The sequence below is a fragment of the Populus nigra genome, chromosome 15 (genome assembly GCF_951802175.1).
Source record: "Populus nigra chromosome 15, ddPopNigr1.1, whole genome shotgun sequence".
Taxonomy (NCBI): domain Eukaryota; kingdom Viridiplantae; phylum Streptophyta; class Magnoliopsida; order Malpighiales; family Salicaceae; genus Populus; species Populus nigra.
This window is the reverse complement of record NC_084866.1, coordinates 591396-609227: the sequence shown is the minus strand read 5'-3', so window position 1 is coordinate 609227 and position 17832 is coordinate 591396. Positions and strand designations below refer to the sequence as shown.

Sequence of the window (17832 nt, the reverse complement as noted above, 5' to 3'; positions counted from 1 at the left end):
ACGATGCAACCGACAGGTCGTTTTTAACAGAGAATAAAACTACAGGATTGGGGATACGACCAGCGAGTTAGGAGAAAGTACAGAGAAGCCTTTTGCCTTGCTGTCTTCTCTCCACCGTGGCATTAGTCATTACGAGACCTTGCAAAGGAGAGACCTGTAAAGATCCCCCCCACTCTCTTAAGATTCAGGGTTTTCTTTAAAATCTCTCTTGCTCATCAGATTCTCTGACTCACCGGGTCAACTCGCTCTATCAAGCTTGTCAAAGCTTAAAAAACCAAGCAAATCTCATCAAGCGAGTTTCTTGCACTCTTACATTCTGTTGTCTTCCTTAAAAGACCAAACTTCCCTAAGGTTTGTTAGTTACTTGTGATGTTAGCTTTCTTAGTCTTTAGTTTCGTCTGAAACTGGTGAAGTTTGGTTAAAGATTGTAGACATTAAGATTTGTTGTTACATGAATCCTGGTTAATAATAATTAATTTCCTAAAGAACCCAAAATCATTAGATCAAAAACGATCAAATCTTGATTGCTAATTTTAGCCTTTTCAAGCAAAAGTTCAGAACTTTGATTTAATATGAGGCCCTTTTCAGCTTAATTTGTGTGGAACCCGGAAGTTAAGATCTTTGATTTTTTAGGGGTTTGCTGTGTAATTAGAGAGTTTAGGATTGTAATGGCTGAACTAGGGAGGAGTGATGTTGATGGTAATGATATGATTGAGAATTTGATAGCTGCAAGGAAGTCATTGAAGCTAAGTTTAGAGAAGTCGAAAGCTTTAGGGTTTTCTCTTGAGAAGGCTGGGCCGAGATTAGATGAGATTAACCAAAGATTGCCTTCTCTTGAGGCGGCAGTGCGCCCCATTCGTGCGGACAAGGAAGCACTTATTGCTGCTGGGGGTCATATTAACCGTGCCATTGGCCCTGCGGCCGCTGTTCTTAAGGTTTTTGATGCAGTTCATGGACTGGAGAAGTCGTTATCGGATCCAAGGAACAATCTTCCTGGGTATTTGTCAGTGTTAAAGCGACTTGAGGAGGCTTTGAGGTTTCTGGGGGATAATTGTGGATTAGCAATCCAGTGGCTGGATGATATATTGGAGTATTTGGAGGATAATGTTATGGCAGATGAGCGGCATCTTTTGAATTTGAAGAAGTCATTGAATGGTCTTAGGGAATCGCAAAGTGATGATGAACGAGCTCGTCTTGATGGTGGGCTTTTAAATGCTGCGTTGGATAAATTGGAAGGTGAGTTTCGGCGGCTTTTGACAGAACATAGTGTGCCACTGCCGATGTCATCATCTCCGGATCTTGGTGAACAGGCAGTCATTGCACCATCACTATTACCTGTGTCTGTTATACACAAGTTGCAAGCCATTCTTGGGAGGTTGAGAACTAATAATAGACTTGAAAAGTGCATCTCAATATATGTTGAAGTTCGTAGTTCAAATGTTAGAGCTAGTCTGCAGGCGCTGGATTTGGATTACCTTGAGATCTCAATAGCTGAATTCAATGATGTGCAGAGCATAGAAGGGTATATAGCTCAGTGGGGCAAGCATTTGGAGTTTGCAGTGAAGCACCTGTTTGAAGCGGAGTACAAGCTTTGTAACGATGTTTTTGAGAGGATTGGCTTGGATGTTTGTATGGGATGCTTTTCCAAAATAGCTGCCCAGACTGGCATTCTTGCGTTTCTTCAATTTGGGAAGACTGTTACAGAAAGTAAGAAAGATCCAATCAAGCTTCTGAAATTGTTGGATATATTTGCGTCACTGAACAGATTAAGGCTGGATTTTAACAGGCTTTTTGGCGGAGCAGCCTGTATTGAAATCCAAAATCTCACACGGGATCTAATTAAGAGAGTGATTGATGGGGCAGCTGAGATTTTCTGGGAACTTCTTGTTCAGGTGGAGCTGCAGAGGCAGATTCCACCTCCTCCAGATGGGAACGTCCCTATACTGGTGAGCATCATTACTGATTACTGTAATAAGCTGCTTGGGGATAATTACAAACCTATCCTGAACCAGGTTCTGCTCATTCATCGAAGTTGGAAGCACGAGAAGTTTCAGGAGGGGATTCTTGTTAGTGAGGTTTTGAACATAGTTAAAGCCATTGATCTCAATCTGGAGACATGGACAAAGGCTTATGAAGATTCTATCCTATCTAACCTTTTTGCCATGAACAATCACTATCATTTATACAAGCATTTGAAGGGAACAAAGGTTGGGGATCTCTTAGGGGATTCTTGGTTTAGAGAACATGAACAGTACAAAGACTATTATCTCGCAATATTCTTGCGAGATAGTTGGGGGAAGCTTCCAGGTCATTTAAGTCGTGAAGGCCTGATTCTGTTCTCAGGTGGGCGTGCCACTGCCCGAGATCTTGTCAAGAAAAGGCTGAAAAATTTCAACGAAGCTTTCGATGAAATGTATAAGAGGCAGTCCAGCTGGGTTGTGCCAGATAGAGATCTCAGGGATAAGATATCCCAGCAGATTGTGCAGGCAGTTGTACCTGTTTATCGGAGCTATATGCAGAGCTACGGGCCCTTGGTTGAGCTAGATGGAAGTTCCAGTAAATATGCAAAATACTCGGTGCAGACTTTGGAGCAAATGTTGAGCTCACTATTTCTGCCAAAGCCAGGAAGATATGCAAGTTTCAAGGGCAGACAACTTAGTGCCAAATTCAACAATGGTGTTGCAGATCTTCGCCGTACAACCTCTGCTGTGGTGTGATTTTCCTGCTACTATTGCTTTATGTTGGTTAAGCTGAAAAGGTACCCGATCCAAACATCATCCCTCCTTTGATCAGCGGTCAGCTCTTGAACTGTACATATCTGTATGTTCGGTGGCTTGGAACTATTTCGGAAAAATTTAATTTTAGTAGAGCAACCTCTTTTTTCAGACCATTGTCTGAATTTTCCCAGTGAGATCGAAATTCAGAAGCTGTTTAAATGCAAAGCAAAAGGGGTGCTATATCTAGTGCCTGGTAGGTTCTGCAATCTCATGTAAGTCCTGGACACTAGGATGAAAGCGAAGATGAGCCTTTTTGAAAGCGTAGATAATACTTTGAGGTATAGATTGTCATTTTACTTTCATTTTCACTCTCATTTATTCAAATAGTGGGCGGCTGTAGAAACCTTGTATTTGCTAGATTTGTGTACAATTCTTTGATTGAAGAGCAATTAGAGGTCTAGCAGGAATTAAATTGTTTACTTGTATTCTGAGAACGGCATAAATGTTTGTGTGGAGAATTTAAGGATGATAATTCTATGCAATTGCTGGTGTTAGAAGTTAACTTACAGCCTTGAGTTCACTAGAAATATGATCAGCAATAAGATGTTGGCACATTTAGCTTGTCCTATTTTGAATTGTAAGAGAATTCTTCATTGTTTAAAGCCTTATTAGTATGTGATTCACGCTTTCATCGATCAATTACTCTATTGAATTGGAGAAGATCCTTTAGCTTTGCGTACTATTACTGTATATTTTGTTTTCCATCTCAAATGGTTGACTTGGATGTGCACTGGTTGAGAGGGCATGCCTTTTAGGCTGATGTGTGAATTTTCATGAATGTCTCTCTGAAAGCTTTCATAGTATAGTACTTCTAGTGCTCGTTCTTCTTAGACATTCCTGATTCATGACCTTATGATCCTCCTATCAAGTTGCTCCTACAAAGCTAGCTGCTTGTCCACAGATCCCTGCAGATTCTGTCTCCTCACTGGCCATGCTCTTCTAGATTTTCTACGAAGTCATGTTTCCATCTCTTCTCATCCTCATGGCAGAACCAGTTACCTTCCTGAATAAAAAATCTCAATAAAATGTCTTGAATGATGGACCTGAAGCCACGACTGTGCAATGAAAACAGAAGCTTCCTAAACCAGGGAAAGAATGAAAGCTAAGTTTTGGCGGCCAGAAGACGGAATTTAACAGTAGTCCATGAATGATGCATCCCATTGATTAACATGCTGATTTTCTTTTCTATTTCTTTTTCAAAAAGTATAAAGAAATCCAAGTTCATGGACTCCATTTGAAAATAATGAGGGAATAAGATCTGCAACTTGCATTTTGGATTGTACCTACATCAGTACATCACCAAGGATGACTCTCAGAAAGCTCTTTGATTCCCCTTCTCAAAAAGTGCTTCAGGCCAGATGGAATATTTTTTGCTATTCTTTTTCCATGTATTGGTTAGGTGCTGCTGACACGGTGTCCCCCCACCTTTGCTAACTTTGCCTGTCAAAATCGTTTTTTACTTTTATTTATTTAAATTTTTTTATCTAACCAGCTGATTTGATATTTTAAAAATATATTAAAATAATATTTTTTTAATATTAGTATATTAAAATAATAAAAAAATATAAAAAAAATCTAGTAAATTGGTTTTCAACAACAAGAAGCTCGACAAGGTAAGGAGATTTCTTCAAGTTGGTTTTGTGGGAAGAAAAAAAACACACTCATAAAGGAAACACTTTTCTTTTTGTCATCTGACTTCAAATTTCTCAATAGTGAATGTCATATAAACATCTAGTATTTACGTCTATAGAATATATCAATATGTCCAAATCTAAAAAGAAATCCAGAAGAGTTAATTTAGCTTCTTGATAGAAATAAATAATTTTTTTTTATTAATATAGATGTTTGGAACCACTTACGTATAAATTTTTATTTTAATAATTAATAGTTAAATTGAATAAAATTTTACAATCATGTTCTACTTATTTTGTTCTATAAATGGCTAGTTTTTATTATAATAGATTGATGTTTTGGAGTTTTTTTAACATTTCCTTTTATTTTCCAAATCCCTTTCTAATTAGATTTGTAATATTAATTTAATATAATTTTTATTAGTTAAGTCAGTTTAGCTTCTTATTCAAAACAATTTGCTATTAATATTCAATTATTTACTTTTAGAGTTTATTAAACCATAATTCTCTCTATAGTTTTAAGATTTCTTCTATTTCGTTATATGGGAGATTATTGAGGTGATTGGGTACCTCGTACTACCATTTAATTCGTCAAAATATCGATTTTTTAAACCTCAATTGGTAAGAGATTATTGAAAGACAACAAATTGTGTCTCGACACTTGGTGTGTCCTGTGTTTTCGCAGGCCGAGTGGAGATTTTCTGGAGAAGGAGAGGCTGGGATGACCAAAAAACGCCTGGTCATAGAAGGATTCAAGTTTAATCAACACGTTGACATGACCTTGACCCCTCTTTTAATCCTCATTTTCAAGCTTCCATGGCTCCTCGATATGCTCTGATCTGGGAACCCTTTTTTTTGTTTTGGTCAAACATAGGAACAGAGTGATATGCACACTTTCCTTAGTTATTCTAACACTGAAACCTGATGTCAACTGGTCTTATCCACAGTATCAGCAGATAAGAATTAGTCGAGGGTCAGGCCAAGAATGTAACTGGTCCATAACCTGGAACATCCAATCAGGTCATCCTTAAGTAACAGCGTGTTGTTCCTTGGTTTGCTGCAAGGTTGTAAGATTCTGGACCTCCTTGCAGTTGTCGTGTTGTTCGTCCATGTCTGCTCTTTTGTTGACAAATTCTGCTGCACATTTTGGATCCAACTAGATGCCGATGCCTATACCGCAAGCTTGTGGAATATTTGTGCGTTATTGTGAATTTATAAAAAAAATTATATGAAAAAAATTATTATAATTTACAGTGTTTTTAAAGAAATAACTACAAAATTAAATTTTAAACCAGATTAATATTTAAAAAATAAAATAAATAAAATAAATTTTAGAAAAAATAATAACAAAAAAACAAAAGGAAAAAAAATAATGTATGGAAACACTGTAGCAATCTATAGTGTTTCATGAGGAAATCTACAGTTGTAATTCTCAATCAGCTCAATATTAAAAATAATAAAATTGATAAAGATAATTTTGAAAAAAATCATAAAAAAATCATGTGGGAGAACACTGTAGCAATCCACGGTGTTTTAAAGAAAAAAAACTACGAACCTAAATTCTCAACTAGCTCAATATAAAAAAAAATAAAATCGACAAAGATAATTCTGGAAAAAAAAATCATAAAAAAAGACAATGTGGGGAAACATTGTAGCAATCCACCGTGTTTTAAAGAAAAAAAACTATAAAGCTAATTTTTCAAACAGCTCCATATTAAAAAAATAAAATCAACAAAAATAATTCTAAAAAAAAACACAAAAAATTGAAAAAGAAGAAGAAGACAATTTTGGGGAAAAAAAGCAAAAAAAAAAAATGAAAGAAAATGGAAAAAAATACATGGAAAAAGTTAAAGCTAAATTCTCAACCAGCTCAATATTAAAAAAATAAATTCAATAAAAATAATTTTAGATAAAAACATGGAGGAAAACACTTTTCAAGAAGATAATTTTAGAATATTAGTTAATTAATACTAATCAACCGGTTTGACCAACTACAAATATCACAGAACCGTGTCTTACTTGTCTAAGTTTTACCTCTGCTAGGATTCTTATTCCTTGCTTAAATTGCCCGTGCCTGTTATAGACTTTTCACAGTTTCTCTCTTTGATCCCCCCCTCTCTCTATATATATATAGACATGGAGATTAAGAAGCTGAGATGAATACTGCTTTAAGAAATACTCCTTATCATTACAAATTTCAAAGCAGAAAAGAAGTAGTAGTACAGAAAAGAAAGTTTTCGAACAAAAATGTATGTGACTAGGCCTCTTTCGATGTACAAAAGAAATCCCTCAGCTCTTTCATCAGCTCCTCCTGAAGGTTCAAATTCTGGTATATTGATAATACAAGATGAAGAAGATGATCTTACTTGTTGTTTTTGCTGCTCCAAGATCGATTTTGTCGAAGACCTGCCTTTCCCGCAGATCAAGAATCTAACAGTTAGCTACACCACAACCACAGGTAATAATGGACTGACCACAAGCACAGGTAATAGTGGACAGACTATTAACAGTACAAACGAAGTTATCTTCATCCCTGTGCTTAATCAGCCACTGTCTTCCAACCGATACTACGTGATCGAGCGTCAAGGGAAGCATAAAGGGTATGTTTAATAATCACAATTCACAGTTTCCATTTATTTTTTTTTCGTTTTATGTGATCGTGAAGCTTTAGAAAATCAAAATCCTTTATGTTCGGCTTCTTTACATAATCGACATGATTTTTCTAACTGCATCGGTGCATTAAACTTGGCCTTAATTCAGGGAAGCACACACAAATGCTAAAGAGGAAGACGAAACAACGTGCTGTTTTGGCTTCTGTAGACATAATCCGGATAAGGAACCGCAGTCTTTCGACCCCAAGGACGTGTACGAGCAATTTGAGATTTGCAAGAGTAAAAGGTTTGGTTACGTTTCAAAATCGGTGGCTCCAGATGGCATCCCTCCATATTTCTTAAGGAGAAAAGGCTGGACAGTGTCAACCTCAACTGCACGTGATTTTGAATTGAAGGAAGCAGCAGGCCTTGACAGAAATCTCCGAGCCCGCCTTCCAGATTTCCACCTGCCATTATCACAAAGAAGTTCTGCACCTGTTGTTGTAGGAAACTGGAATTGTCCTTTCATGTTTATCAAAGAAGGAAAACTGAAGGACCAGATGAGTATTTCAAGGTACTATGAAATGACACTGGAACAAAGATGGGAACAAATTTTCGCAAGTGAATATAATTCTAGTGAAGGCAACTCTGTCGTTGTGGATGCTGTTGTTCAAAGAGAAACGGTTGCTGTTGCAGGTAGAGAAGTTGCACCTGACAAAAGGAATGCAGCTGATGGGGTGATGTGGTTTAGGAGCTCCGGCGATGTTGGAGGAGAAGCAAGTGTGGGGTTGAGTTTAGAAATTGTGGGGGGGATGGAGTGGGAGCAAGAAAGAGCTATATTGAGTATTTTCTATGCCTTGCATGTTTGGATACAACAGAATAAAGATAATGGGAGAAGATATTGGAATTATGTCCAGAACATACCAAAATGCAGACATAGTTTATGCAGGATAAACACCAGTGCTTGTATCAATATTGTTTTTAGGAAGCAGATCATGCATTCAGTATTCCCAATGAAAGCTTACAACTACATGAAAATTTATCAAAAACAAAACTACATACAAAAATAAATATTTTGCCCAGCAGTTCACTAAATGATAACACACAAAAGGCTATGCTTTCATACAATTACTGCTACATACCCATTGTCGACAAGCCAATGTAACATTCCTGCTGCAATGCCCTATGTTACAGAGAAAACAGGAAAAAGTCTATCAGGCTGTACTGGGCGAGGATCATATCTACCAAGTACTCCAGCAGCAGTATCGATAATTCCACTCTTCACCATTTCTTTCCTCACACAGCTGCCAAAGAGAGAACAGGACTAATTCAAATGGGTGAAAGTTTTTGTTTATACGCAGTATTACAAAGAGAAAGTTCTCGACAATTGAAACCATGGCAGACTTTACTAGAGCCCTTAGAAACTTTAAATAAGAGATACCAACAATCAAAAGAGAAAAACATGACGAAAATAGAACCGACGCGCGACTCAATGGCCCTAATAAATGAGGCTCTCCACATAACTTTGAGCTTCAAAGTAGATGTGAGATTTATTGTTTGGAACCCTACTCCAGCTTTGGTCAAGGGATCATCCAAATGCAAACATAATAGCATGTCATATGGTTCCAAAGAAGAACTCCCCTGAATAGGATTTTTTTCATCATTGAGAGTTCCTTTAGGCACCGTATTTCTAGGAAGGATTCCTCTGAATATGAATAGCTCCGTCCAACTTTCATTCTTCTTTGTCCACATCTCAAACATCAAAATTCGACTCTTTATTCCACTCAAGCTCATTGCAAGTAATTCTTTGTAGATCACAAGGTATGTTCAATATTCCAATGACCTTCTGAATAAAACTGAGCAAATTGCTTATAAAAAGTACTATGCTGCAGTTCACTGGTTTTAAGGCTGACATTAAGAGAGGGACATATAAAGCAATTAGTTGAATCCAAGAGCCACCACCTTCCTTGATGCCTGGGGGGTCCTGACATCCATCAATCAAATTATTTCATCAAGTCCAGGCTGTATCTACTATAAGAAAGGGAGATGAAAGATCACGCACTGCATTGCTGATATATATCAATAGTCTATCAAAATCTTATACTCAAACTTCCACATGTTGACAAGCTTGTAGCAAAGATTTCAGGCACTAATACAATGACAAGATCTCAGCATTAGGTGCTTTTCCGCTAACCTGATTCCTACTTTCTCTTATTGTAAGTGCTTTTCTGTTTGACTTTTTGGCCTTGGTTAGTAACTCTCTACATTTTATTGCAAGTGTCATACAGTTATTTCTACAAAATAATGGTGCTTTTGGGATGTATTCAGGTTTGAGAAATCCACTTAAACTGATTAGCTCTGTGACTCCAGTGAGGGCAATTGCAACTGCTCTTGTTTTTCATTCTTGTTTGGCCGAGTTAAATTAAATAGAATCCAAGGACTTGGGCTTAGAACTACGGAAATCAACAATGGCAATCTTAAGAAGGGCATCATTAGCAGTGCCTTAAGCTGTGAGTGTCAGAGATCTGTCCTTAATAATTTCATTAACTCTTTGGTGTTCAACGAGGCTGATTCCTATGCCGCACAGGTGTGATAATTCTTGTCACCATCAGTATCCTTGTATTGGAATTAAGTATCAACATCTTCAAGCATTTGTAACTAGCTAGCCAGATTGCTTTGGTAGTGCTTGTTAATGAAGCCGCGGAAATCAAATTCGACTACTGATTGTTGCAGAAATTCATATCAAGCCCCAATTGATGGTAGAAGTCAATGAAAGTATTGAGCAACTCTGGTGTATATATAATGTTGATTGAAAGGCTCAAAACATGCTTATGTTTTAAGAGATGATTCTCTTAATTTCAACAATTGGCTATTAAAAAGCAGCATCTGCTTCTCAAGTAAAGTTTTTATTGCAGTGAAAGCAGGGAAAAAAACAAAAAAAGCAGAACAGGAGAAAAGGGAAAGGAGACGATAATTTTACGTGGAAAACCCTCTCAAAATGAGGGGAAAAACCACGGGACAATAACGGAAACACTATTATTAATTTAAATGCTAAGGTAACAATTTATTTTTAATGTACAGATAATATTCAGACTATTATAAGAAACAATAAGTAAAATAAAAAGAAGCAAAGTCAGAAACAATATAATTAATTAATTAATTAATTAAAGGATATATACACATCTCCTCCTTCTCCGATGGATTTGAGCGCTGTGATTATTTCTTTTCCCCATGTTGTCGGGCGCCTGCACTAGGAAATTGATGGATCATACTCTTAATTCATCGATCAAAGCTATTATTCTTTTATTAAATTAATTATACAGTAAAACCACACGTACGTTCTTATTAGATGAAGATATTGTCTACTTAATGGATATATACTAATATAGGCAATTAATCCAATAGGAACACCCAAAATAAATAAATAAATAAAAGAGGTTAATTACCTGCAGCCAATTATCTATTGTCGTATTAAACCTTGCCAATAATTAGAAAGACTGCCAATTAAGAGGAGAAATTAAGTTGAAGATCAGTTTCCTAAAATTATACATAAAATTAAGTGCTACCCTTTTCTATTAATAAATAAATAAATAGATAAAAAAAGAATGTGATGCCAGGGGAATTCATAAATAGAACACATTACCAGTTGCTCTAGAGTTGTTGAATGGAGCACGTAATCCGGAAGTGCTTTCAGTTTTGGGCAATCTCTAATTCTCAAGGAACGAAGAGATGGCATAATTATGGTTGAAATGGAGATATTTGTTTTATCTTCATTTCCTCCTTCTCCTCCTTCCCACTCTTCCCAGTTTACCATACCATAAAAGGTAAGACTTTTCAACTTGGGGAATGCAATAATATTTGATGATGATGATGTCATTTCTCCAATACTAATGTCACTATCAACTCCCAATCCCAAGAATTCACGCCCCACCCTTCCCACACATTCCATCCCATATACAGTTAATTCTTCAAGAGATGGCAACTTCCCCAAAGGAGGCAGATTCTCAATCTTCCTCCAATTCCAGAGTATAACAACCCTTAGTTTATTAATACAACTAGGAAACACTGGGATGATTCCCTGGTAATCACGTATCATCAAAGATTCTAAGTTTGGAGGTGGTTCTAAGGCTTCAAGGACTTCATCATCGTTAATTTTCTCCCTGTCTGTCCTCGATTCAAAAATTAAACCTAAATTAGTGAGGTGTTTCTTACTCTTAAGTTCTGCTTTCTTAACCTCATCAGAATCTTTCACATCTCCCAACCATCTTATCATAAGAGATCCTTGAAGGTGGTTCAAGTTTCTCAAATCCCCAATATTAGACACTTCACCACTAACACTCACATGGAAATCATCCAATTCCCGAAGAGAACTTAACCCCTCAAATCCTCTCATCTTCACAAACTGATTGTTAAAAACACTGAGATGTCTTAATTTGACTAGTCTTCCTATGTTATTAGGCAGCCTTTCAAGTTTATCACATAATGAGACATCTAAAGTTAGCATATTATACAATTCACACATCTCTTCAGGTAACTCCCTGATCTTATTACTACACAAGTCAAGATGCCTCAGGTGTATCAACTTTCCTATGTTGGATGAGACTTCTTCTATTCCACAACTTGACAACTTCAATGTTCTTAGACAACTCAAATTAGCGATCAATTTAGGTAAGGCTGCATTCATCGATGAAGGACGACGACCATCAACAATCAGGCTGCGAAGCTTTTTAAAACTATGAATGGTCGCAGGTAATGGGTCGGTATCATAATTTCTAAACACTACCATGGAGTGTCGGGCATCTCTAGAAAAAGAGTCTATCTTCGACTCTGACACACCATCGATATCTACACTAAAACATTCATTTTTTGTCAAGTTTTGAGCAAAATCATGCAGCATGTCATGCATCTTACAAGCATAAATGTTGCCATCACCCTCGTCTTTCAAAAAATCTTGAAAGAAAGAGCGAGCAGCTAAAGCTTCGAAGCACTCATGACCCATTACTTCCATCTTTTTATTCCGTGTTTCCCGAAGGAAACCTTGTGCCATCCACAGTTTGATCAAAGTATCCCTCCGAAATCTGAAGTCTTTTGGAAAGACTGCACAATATGAGAAACACCGTCTCATATCAGAGGGCAAGTCATGGTAGCTCAACCATAAAGGAGCCAAAAGATTGCTTTCAGCTTCTTTTAACTCCCAAATGTTGTTGTTCAAGACACTTTCCCACTCTGTTCTGCTTCTTTTAAAGCGTAAAAGACTTCCTAGACTCTTTGCAGCAAGAGGCAAGCCTTTACACTTTGCTGCAATTTCTCTACCAATATCTTCCAAATTTTCTCTCTCTCTACTGTTTTTTTCAAAATATGCAAGCTGACTGAACAGTGACCAGCATTCATCAATAGAGAGAAGTCCTAGTTCTAAAGTGTCAATGGGTGAGGAGCCCATGCTACTCGCGACATTCTTCTTTCGTGTGGTCACCAAAATCCTACTTCCAGGCAAACCACACTTGAGGGAGTCTTTCAGTTGCTCCCACTTTGTGGAATCTTCATTCCACACATCATCTAGGACAAGCAAGAATTTCTTTCCCCTAATTGATTCTTGGACATGTTTCACTAAAGTCTGCAATTTGTTTAGATTTTGGGTAGACTCCTTGAGATCTTCAAGGATTGCCTTGGCAATCGTTATCTCATCAAAAGGATCTGATACACAAACCCATATTCTCTTCTCAAAATGGGTCTCCACCTTAAGATCATTATAAACTAGCTTAGCAAGGGTTGTCTTTCCTATCCCTCCCATCCCTACTAGAGAGATTGTACGGAGGGCTGGTCCTTGACTACTCTCAGTACTGAACAACATTTTCATAACCCTGTCTTTATCAATTTCTCTACCCTTAACGTCTTTTACATCTATAACAGAAGCGGTTTCATGATGTTCATGCTGTTTAATTCCCGCTTCCAATGATTTGAAGTCGAACATATTTTTCTCAATCGCAATGCCATCTATTCTTTCATTCAATTCTTTTATCTTAAGAGCAATATCACGACGCAAACCAACTTCTCTAAAACGAAAGCAAGAGAAGATCATGAAAGAGCATACCTTCCTTGTATTCTTGCGGGGATGCTGATTTACCTTGCTTTGCGATTTTGCAATTTCAGTGCCCCACTCATCCAATACATCATCCATGTCGTAAGATACGTCTTTGAGCTGATCTAACCAATGTTTGACCAACTGATCCTTCAACTGTCTTTCCTCTGCATTGGCAAGCACAGCTTGGATGGCCTGGAAATTGCTGGTAAGCTTTTTAACCTCGTTCTTGACACCAACGACGAGCCTCACTTCTCGTTTTACTTCCTGAATAATGATTGAGTTCAGCTGCTCCAAGACTACGGAAACAAGAGCATCAGCCATATTATTCAGAACTAAAGAATGGTTGAGAGAGAGGATAGAATTGATATAAAAGGATAATAAATTTGGGAATGTGCAATATAGGGAGTAATTGATTGGTTGAGAAAAGAGGAGAAATAAAAAAAGGAGAGCTTATGATTTGATGGTGCTTCATATGATCTATTACTTGATGTATATATAGTGCATTGGAAAAGGCCATGGAATCTCTTAATTTCATGTACTGAAGCAAAAGAGCTTTGCTTTCACGATGGTTTTTGGGATACTTGTCTTCCCCAAGAAATGCCCTTTATTCTTTCCTTTCGAGTTCTCAGAAGAAATATTCCAAAATTTACAAGAGCAAGCTAATCATGTGACTCCATAAATCATTCTTTTTTTACTTTGGATGGGAATTCTTTTCCCCCTTATAGTCATTAAGATTGCTTAATGCTTATGGCCAATGGCCACCTTGATCCATTCAATTCATACATTATTTCGGGACATATAGTAGTTTAAGAAAGAATCTTGTGCAAATGCAACAACCAAGTAAACTAAAAGAAGGGGAACACGGATGGAATCTGATGCAAATGCAAACATCTCCAGCCTCCAGTTTGTTCTAAGCTTTCTGAAACAACGTATCATTTACTAGAATTTCTTTCTTTGAATGTGAACTTGTTCCGACAACTTTGTTGTAAAACCCTTGGTGTTGATCAAATTCACTCCCATTTTATTATCATTACTTCTATTTGATCTGATTGATCTCTTGCATCACAAAGATGGCATATTCTCTTACATTATTGTTGGTCTGTCTATGCACGGTTAAGATTAAGGGTTAAGATTTTTAAGTCCTTTAGTGCTTTTTACCTAATGATGCCAACTAGTACTAACTAACCATATTCTCTCTAATGCCAGCACCTTCCTTGAAGCCTGGAGGGTCATGGCAATGGTAGCCATCCTTGGATATAGAAAATGGTGTGCCGGAAAAAAAAATTGTAATAGTGAACTTTACAAGATGCAACCGACAGGTCGTTTTGACAGAGAATAAAACTACAGGAATTGGGATAGCGACCAGCGAGTTAAGCGAAAGCACAGAGAAGCCTTTTGCCTTGCTGTCTTCTCTCCACCGTGGCATTAGTCATTACTAGACCTTGCAAAAGAGAGACCTGAAAGATCCCCCCCACTCTCTTAAGATTCAGGGTTTTCTTTAAAATCTCTCGATTCTCTGAGTCACCGGGTCAACTCGCTCTATCAAGCTTGCCAATCCTTAAAAAACCAAGGAAATCTCATCAAGCGAGTTTCTTGCACTCTTACATTCTGTTGTCTACCTTAAAAGACCAAACTTCCCTAAGGTTTGTTAGTTACTTGTGATGTTAGCTTTGTTAGTCTTTAGTTTCGTCTGAAACTGGTGAAGTTTGGTTAAAGATTGTAGACATGAAGATTTGTTGTTACATGAATCCTGGTTAATAATAATTAATTACCTAAAGAACCCAAAATCATTAGATAAAAAACGATCAAATCTTGTTTGCTAATTTTAGCTTTTTCCAGCAAAAGTTCAGAACTTTGATTTAATATAAGGCCTTTTCAGCTTAATTTGTGTGGAACCCAGAAGTTAAGATCTTTGATTTTTTAGGGTTTTGCTGTGTAACTAGAGAGTTTAGGACTGTAATGGCTGAACTAGGGAGGAGTGATGTTGATGGTAATGATATGATTGAGAATTTGATAGCTGCAAGGAAGTCATTGAAGCTAAATTTAGAGAAGTCGAAAGCTTTAGGGTTTTCTCTTGAGAAGGCTGGGCCGAGATTAGATGAGATTAACCAAAGATTGCCTTCTCTAGAGGCGGCAGTGCCCCCCATTCGTGCGGACAAGGAAGCACTTATTGCTGCTGGGGGTCATATTAACCGTGCCATTGGCCCTGCGGCCGCGGTTCTTAAGGTTTTTGATGCAGTTCATGGACTGGAGAAGTCGTTATCGGATCCAAGGAACAATCTTCCTGGGTATTTGTCAGTGTTAAAGCGACTTGAGGAGGCTTTGAGGTTTCTGGGGGATAATTGAGGATTAGCAATCCAGTGGCTGGATGATATATTGGAGTATTTGGAGGATAATGTTATGGCAGATGAGCAGCATCTTTTGAATTTGAGGAAGTCACTGAAGGGTCTTAGGGAATCGCAAAGTGATGATGAACGAGCTCGTCTTGATGGTGGGCTTTTAAATGCTGCGTTGGATAAATTGGAAGGTGAGTTTCGGCGGCTTTTGACAGAACATAGTGTGCCACTGCCAATGTCATCATCTCCGGATCTTGGTGAACAGGCAGTCATTGCACCGTCACTATTACCTGTGTCTGTTATACACAAGTTGCAAGCCATTCTTGGGAGGTTGAGAACTAATAATAGAGTTGAAAAGTGCATATCAATATATGTTGAAGTTCGTAGTTTGAATGTTAGAGCTAGTCTGCAGGCGCTGGATTTGGATTACCTTGAGATCTCAATAGCTGAATTCAATGATGTGCAGAGCAGTGGGGCAAGCATTTGGAGTTTGCAGTGAAGCACCTGTTTGAAGCGGAATACAAGCTTTGTAACGATGTTTTTGAGAGGATTGGCTTGGATGTTTGGATGGGATGCTTTTCCAAAATAGCTGCCCAGACTGGCATTCTTGCGTTTCTTCAATTTGGGAAGACTGTTACAGAAAGTAAGAAAGATCCAATCAAGCTTCTGAAATTGCTGGATATATTTGCGTCACTGAACAGATTAAGGCTGGATTTTAACAGGCTTTTTGGCGGAGCAGCCTGTATTGAAATCCAAAATCTCACACGGGATCTCATTAAGAGGGTGATTGATGGGGCAGCTGAGATTTTCTGGGAACTTTTGTTCAGGTGGAGTTGCAGAGGCAGATTCCACCTCCTCCAGATGGGAACGTCCCTATACTGGTGAGCATCATTACTGATTACTGTAATAAGCTGCTTAGGGATAATTAAAAACCTATCCTGACCAGGTTCTGCTCATTCATCGAAGTTGGAAGCACGAGAAGTTTCAGGAGAGGATTTTTGTTAGTGAGGTTTTGAACATAGTTAAAGCCATTGAGCTCGATCTGGAGACATGGACAAAGGCTTACGAAGATTCTATCCTATCTAACCTTTTTGCCATGAACAATCACTATCATTTATACAAGCATTTGAAGGGAACAAAGGTCGGGGATCTCTTAGGGGATTCTTGGTTTAGAGAACATGAACAGTACAAAGACTATTACGCTGCAATATTCTTGCGAGATAGTTGGGGGAAGCTTCCAGATCATTCAAGTCATGAAGGCCTGATTCTGTTCTCAGGTGGGCGTGCCACTGCCCGTGATCTTGTCAAGAAAAGGCTGAAAAATTTCAACAAAGCTTTCGATGAAATGTATAAGAGGCAGTCCAGCTGGGTTGTGCCAGATAGAGATCTCAGGGATAAGATATGCCAGCAGATTGTGTGCAGGCAGTTGTACCTGTTTATCGGAGCTATATGCAGAGCTATGGGCCCTTGGTTGAGCTAGATGGAAGTTCCAGTAAACATGCAAAATACTCGGTGCAGACTTTGGAGCAAATGTTGAGCTCACTATTTCTGCCAAAGCCAGGAAGATATGCAAGTTTCAAGGGCAGACAACTTAGTGCCGAATTCAACAATGGTGTTGCAGATCTTCGTCGTACAACATCTGCGGTGGTGTGATTTTCCTGCTATTATTGCTTTATGTTGGTTAAGCTGAAAGGTACCCGATCCAAACATCATCCCTCCTTTGATCAGCAGTCAGCTCTTGAACTGTACATATCTGCATGTATGATGGCTTGGAACTATTTTGGAAAATTTAATTTTAGTAGAGCAACCTCTTTTATCAGACCATTGTCTGAATTTTCCCAGTGAGATCGAAATTCAGAAGCTGTTTAAATGCAAAGCAAACGGAGTGCTATATCTAGTGCCTGGTAGGTTCTGCAATCTCGAGGAAGTCCTGGACACTAGGATGAAAGCGAAGATGGGCCTTTTTGAAAGCGTAGATAATACTTTGAGGTATAGATTGTCATTTCACTCTCATTTATTCAAATAGTGGGCGGCTGTCGAAACCTTATATTTGCTAGATTTGTGTACAATTCTTTGATTGAAGAGCAATTAGAGGTCTAGCAGGAATTAAATTGTTTGCTTGTATTCTGAGAAGGGCATAAATGTTTGTGTGGAGAATTTATGGATGATAGTTCTATGCAATTGCTGGTGTTAGAAGTTAACCTGCAGCCTTGAGTTCACTAGAAATATGATCAGCAATAAGATGGCGGCTCCTTTAGCTTGTCCTATTTTGAATTGTACGAGAATTCTTCATTGTTTAAAGCCTTATTAGTATACGATTCACGCTTTCATCGATCAATTACTGTATATTTTGTTTTCCATCTCAATTGGTTGACTTGGATGTGCACTGGTTGAGAGGGCATGCCTTTTAGGCTG

General features: G+C 38.0%; 3 protein-coding genes and 1 pseudogene across 4 annotated transcripts; 3 read left to right on the top strand and 1 right to left on the bottom strand.

Moving 5' to 3' along the window:
- The first annotated feature begins 78 nt into the window (after positions 1-78).
- LOC133673868 (exocyst complex component EXO70A1-like) lies at positions 79-3416 on the top strand. 2 transcript variants are annotated; one of them, XM_062094790.1, is made up of 2 exons: positions 79-1946; positions 2013-3416. In XM_062094790.1, exons 1-2 carry the CDS (start codon positions 669-671, stop codon positions 2715-2717), a joined length of 1983 nt encoding a protein of 660 aa, XP_061950774.1. In that variant the 5' UTR covers positions 79-668; the 3' UTR covers positions 2718-3416. The 2 variants fall into 2 exon arrangements, with proteins under 2 accessions (XP_061950774.1, XP_061950773.1); XM_062094789.1 differs by having other exon boundaries at positions 79-3416.
- Positions 3417-6655: 3239 nt separating this feature from the next.
- Positions 6656-8390, top strand: LOC133674639 (uncharacterized). Its single transcript, XM_062095854.1, has 4 exons — positions 6656-7008; positions 7169-7862; positions 8194-8247; positions 8361-8390. The coding sequence occupies exons 1-4, from the start codon at positions 6656-6658 to the stop codon at positions 8388-8390; spliced, it is 1131 nt and encodes a 376-aa protein (XP_061951838.1).
- Positions 8391-9869: 1479 nt separating this feature from the next.
- LOC133674330 (putative disease resistance protein RGA3) lies at positions 9870-13494 on the bottom strand. The gene is made up of 3 exons (XM_062095374.1): positions 10643-13494; positions 10446-10496; positions 9870-10244 (listed from the first exon to the last, which is right to left on the bottom strand). The coding sequence occupies exons 1-2, from the start codon at positions 13400-13402 to the stop codon at positions 10488-10490; spliced, it is 2769 nt and encodes a 922-aa protein (XP_061951358.1). The 5' UTR covers positions 13403-13494; the 3' UTR covers positions 9870-10244; positions 10446-10487.
- Positions 13495-13820: 326 nt separating this feature from the next.
- On the top strand, positions 13821-17619 carry LOC133674377 (exocyst complex component EXO70A1-like; annotated as a pseudogene).
- Positions 17620-17832: the final 213 nt, after the last annotated feature.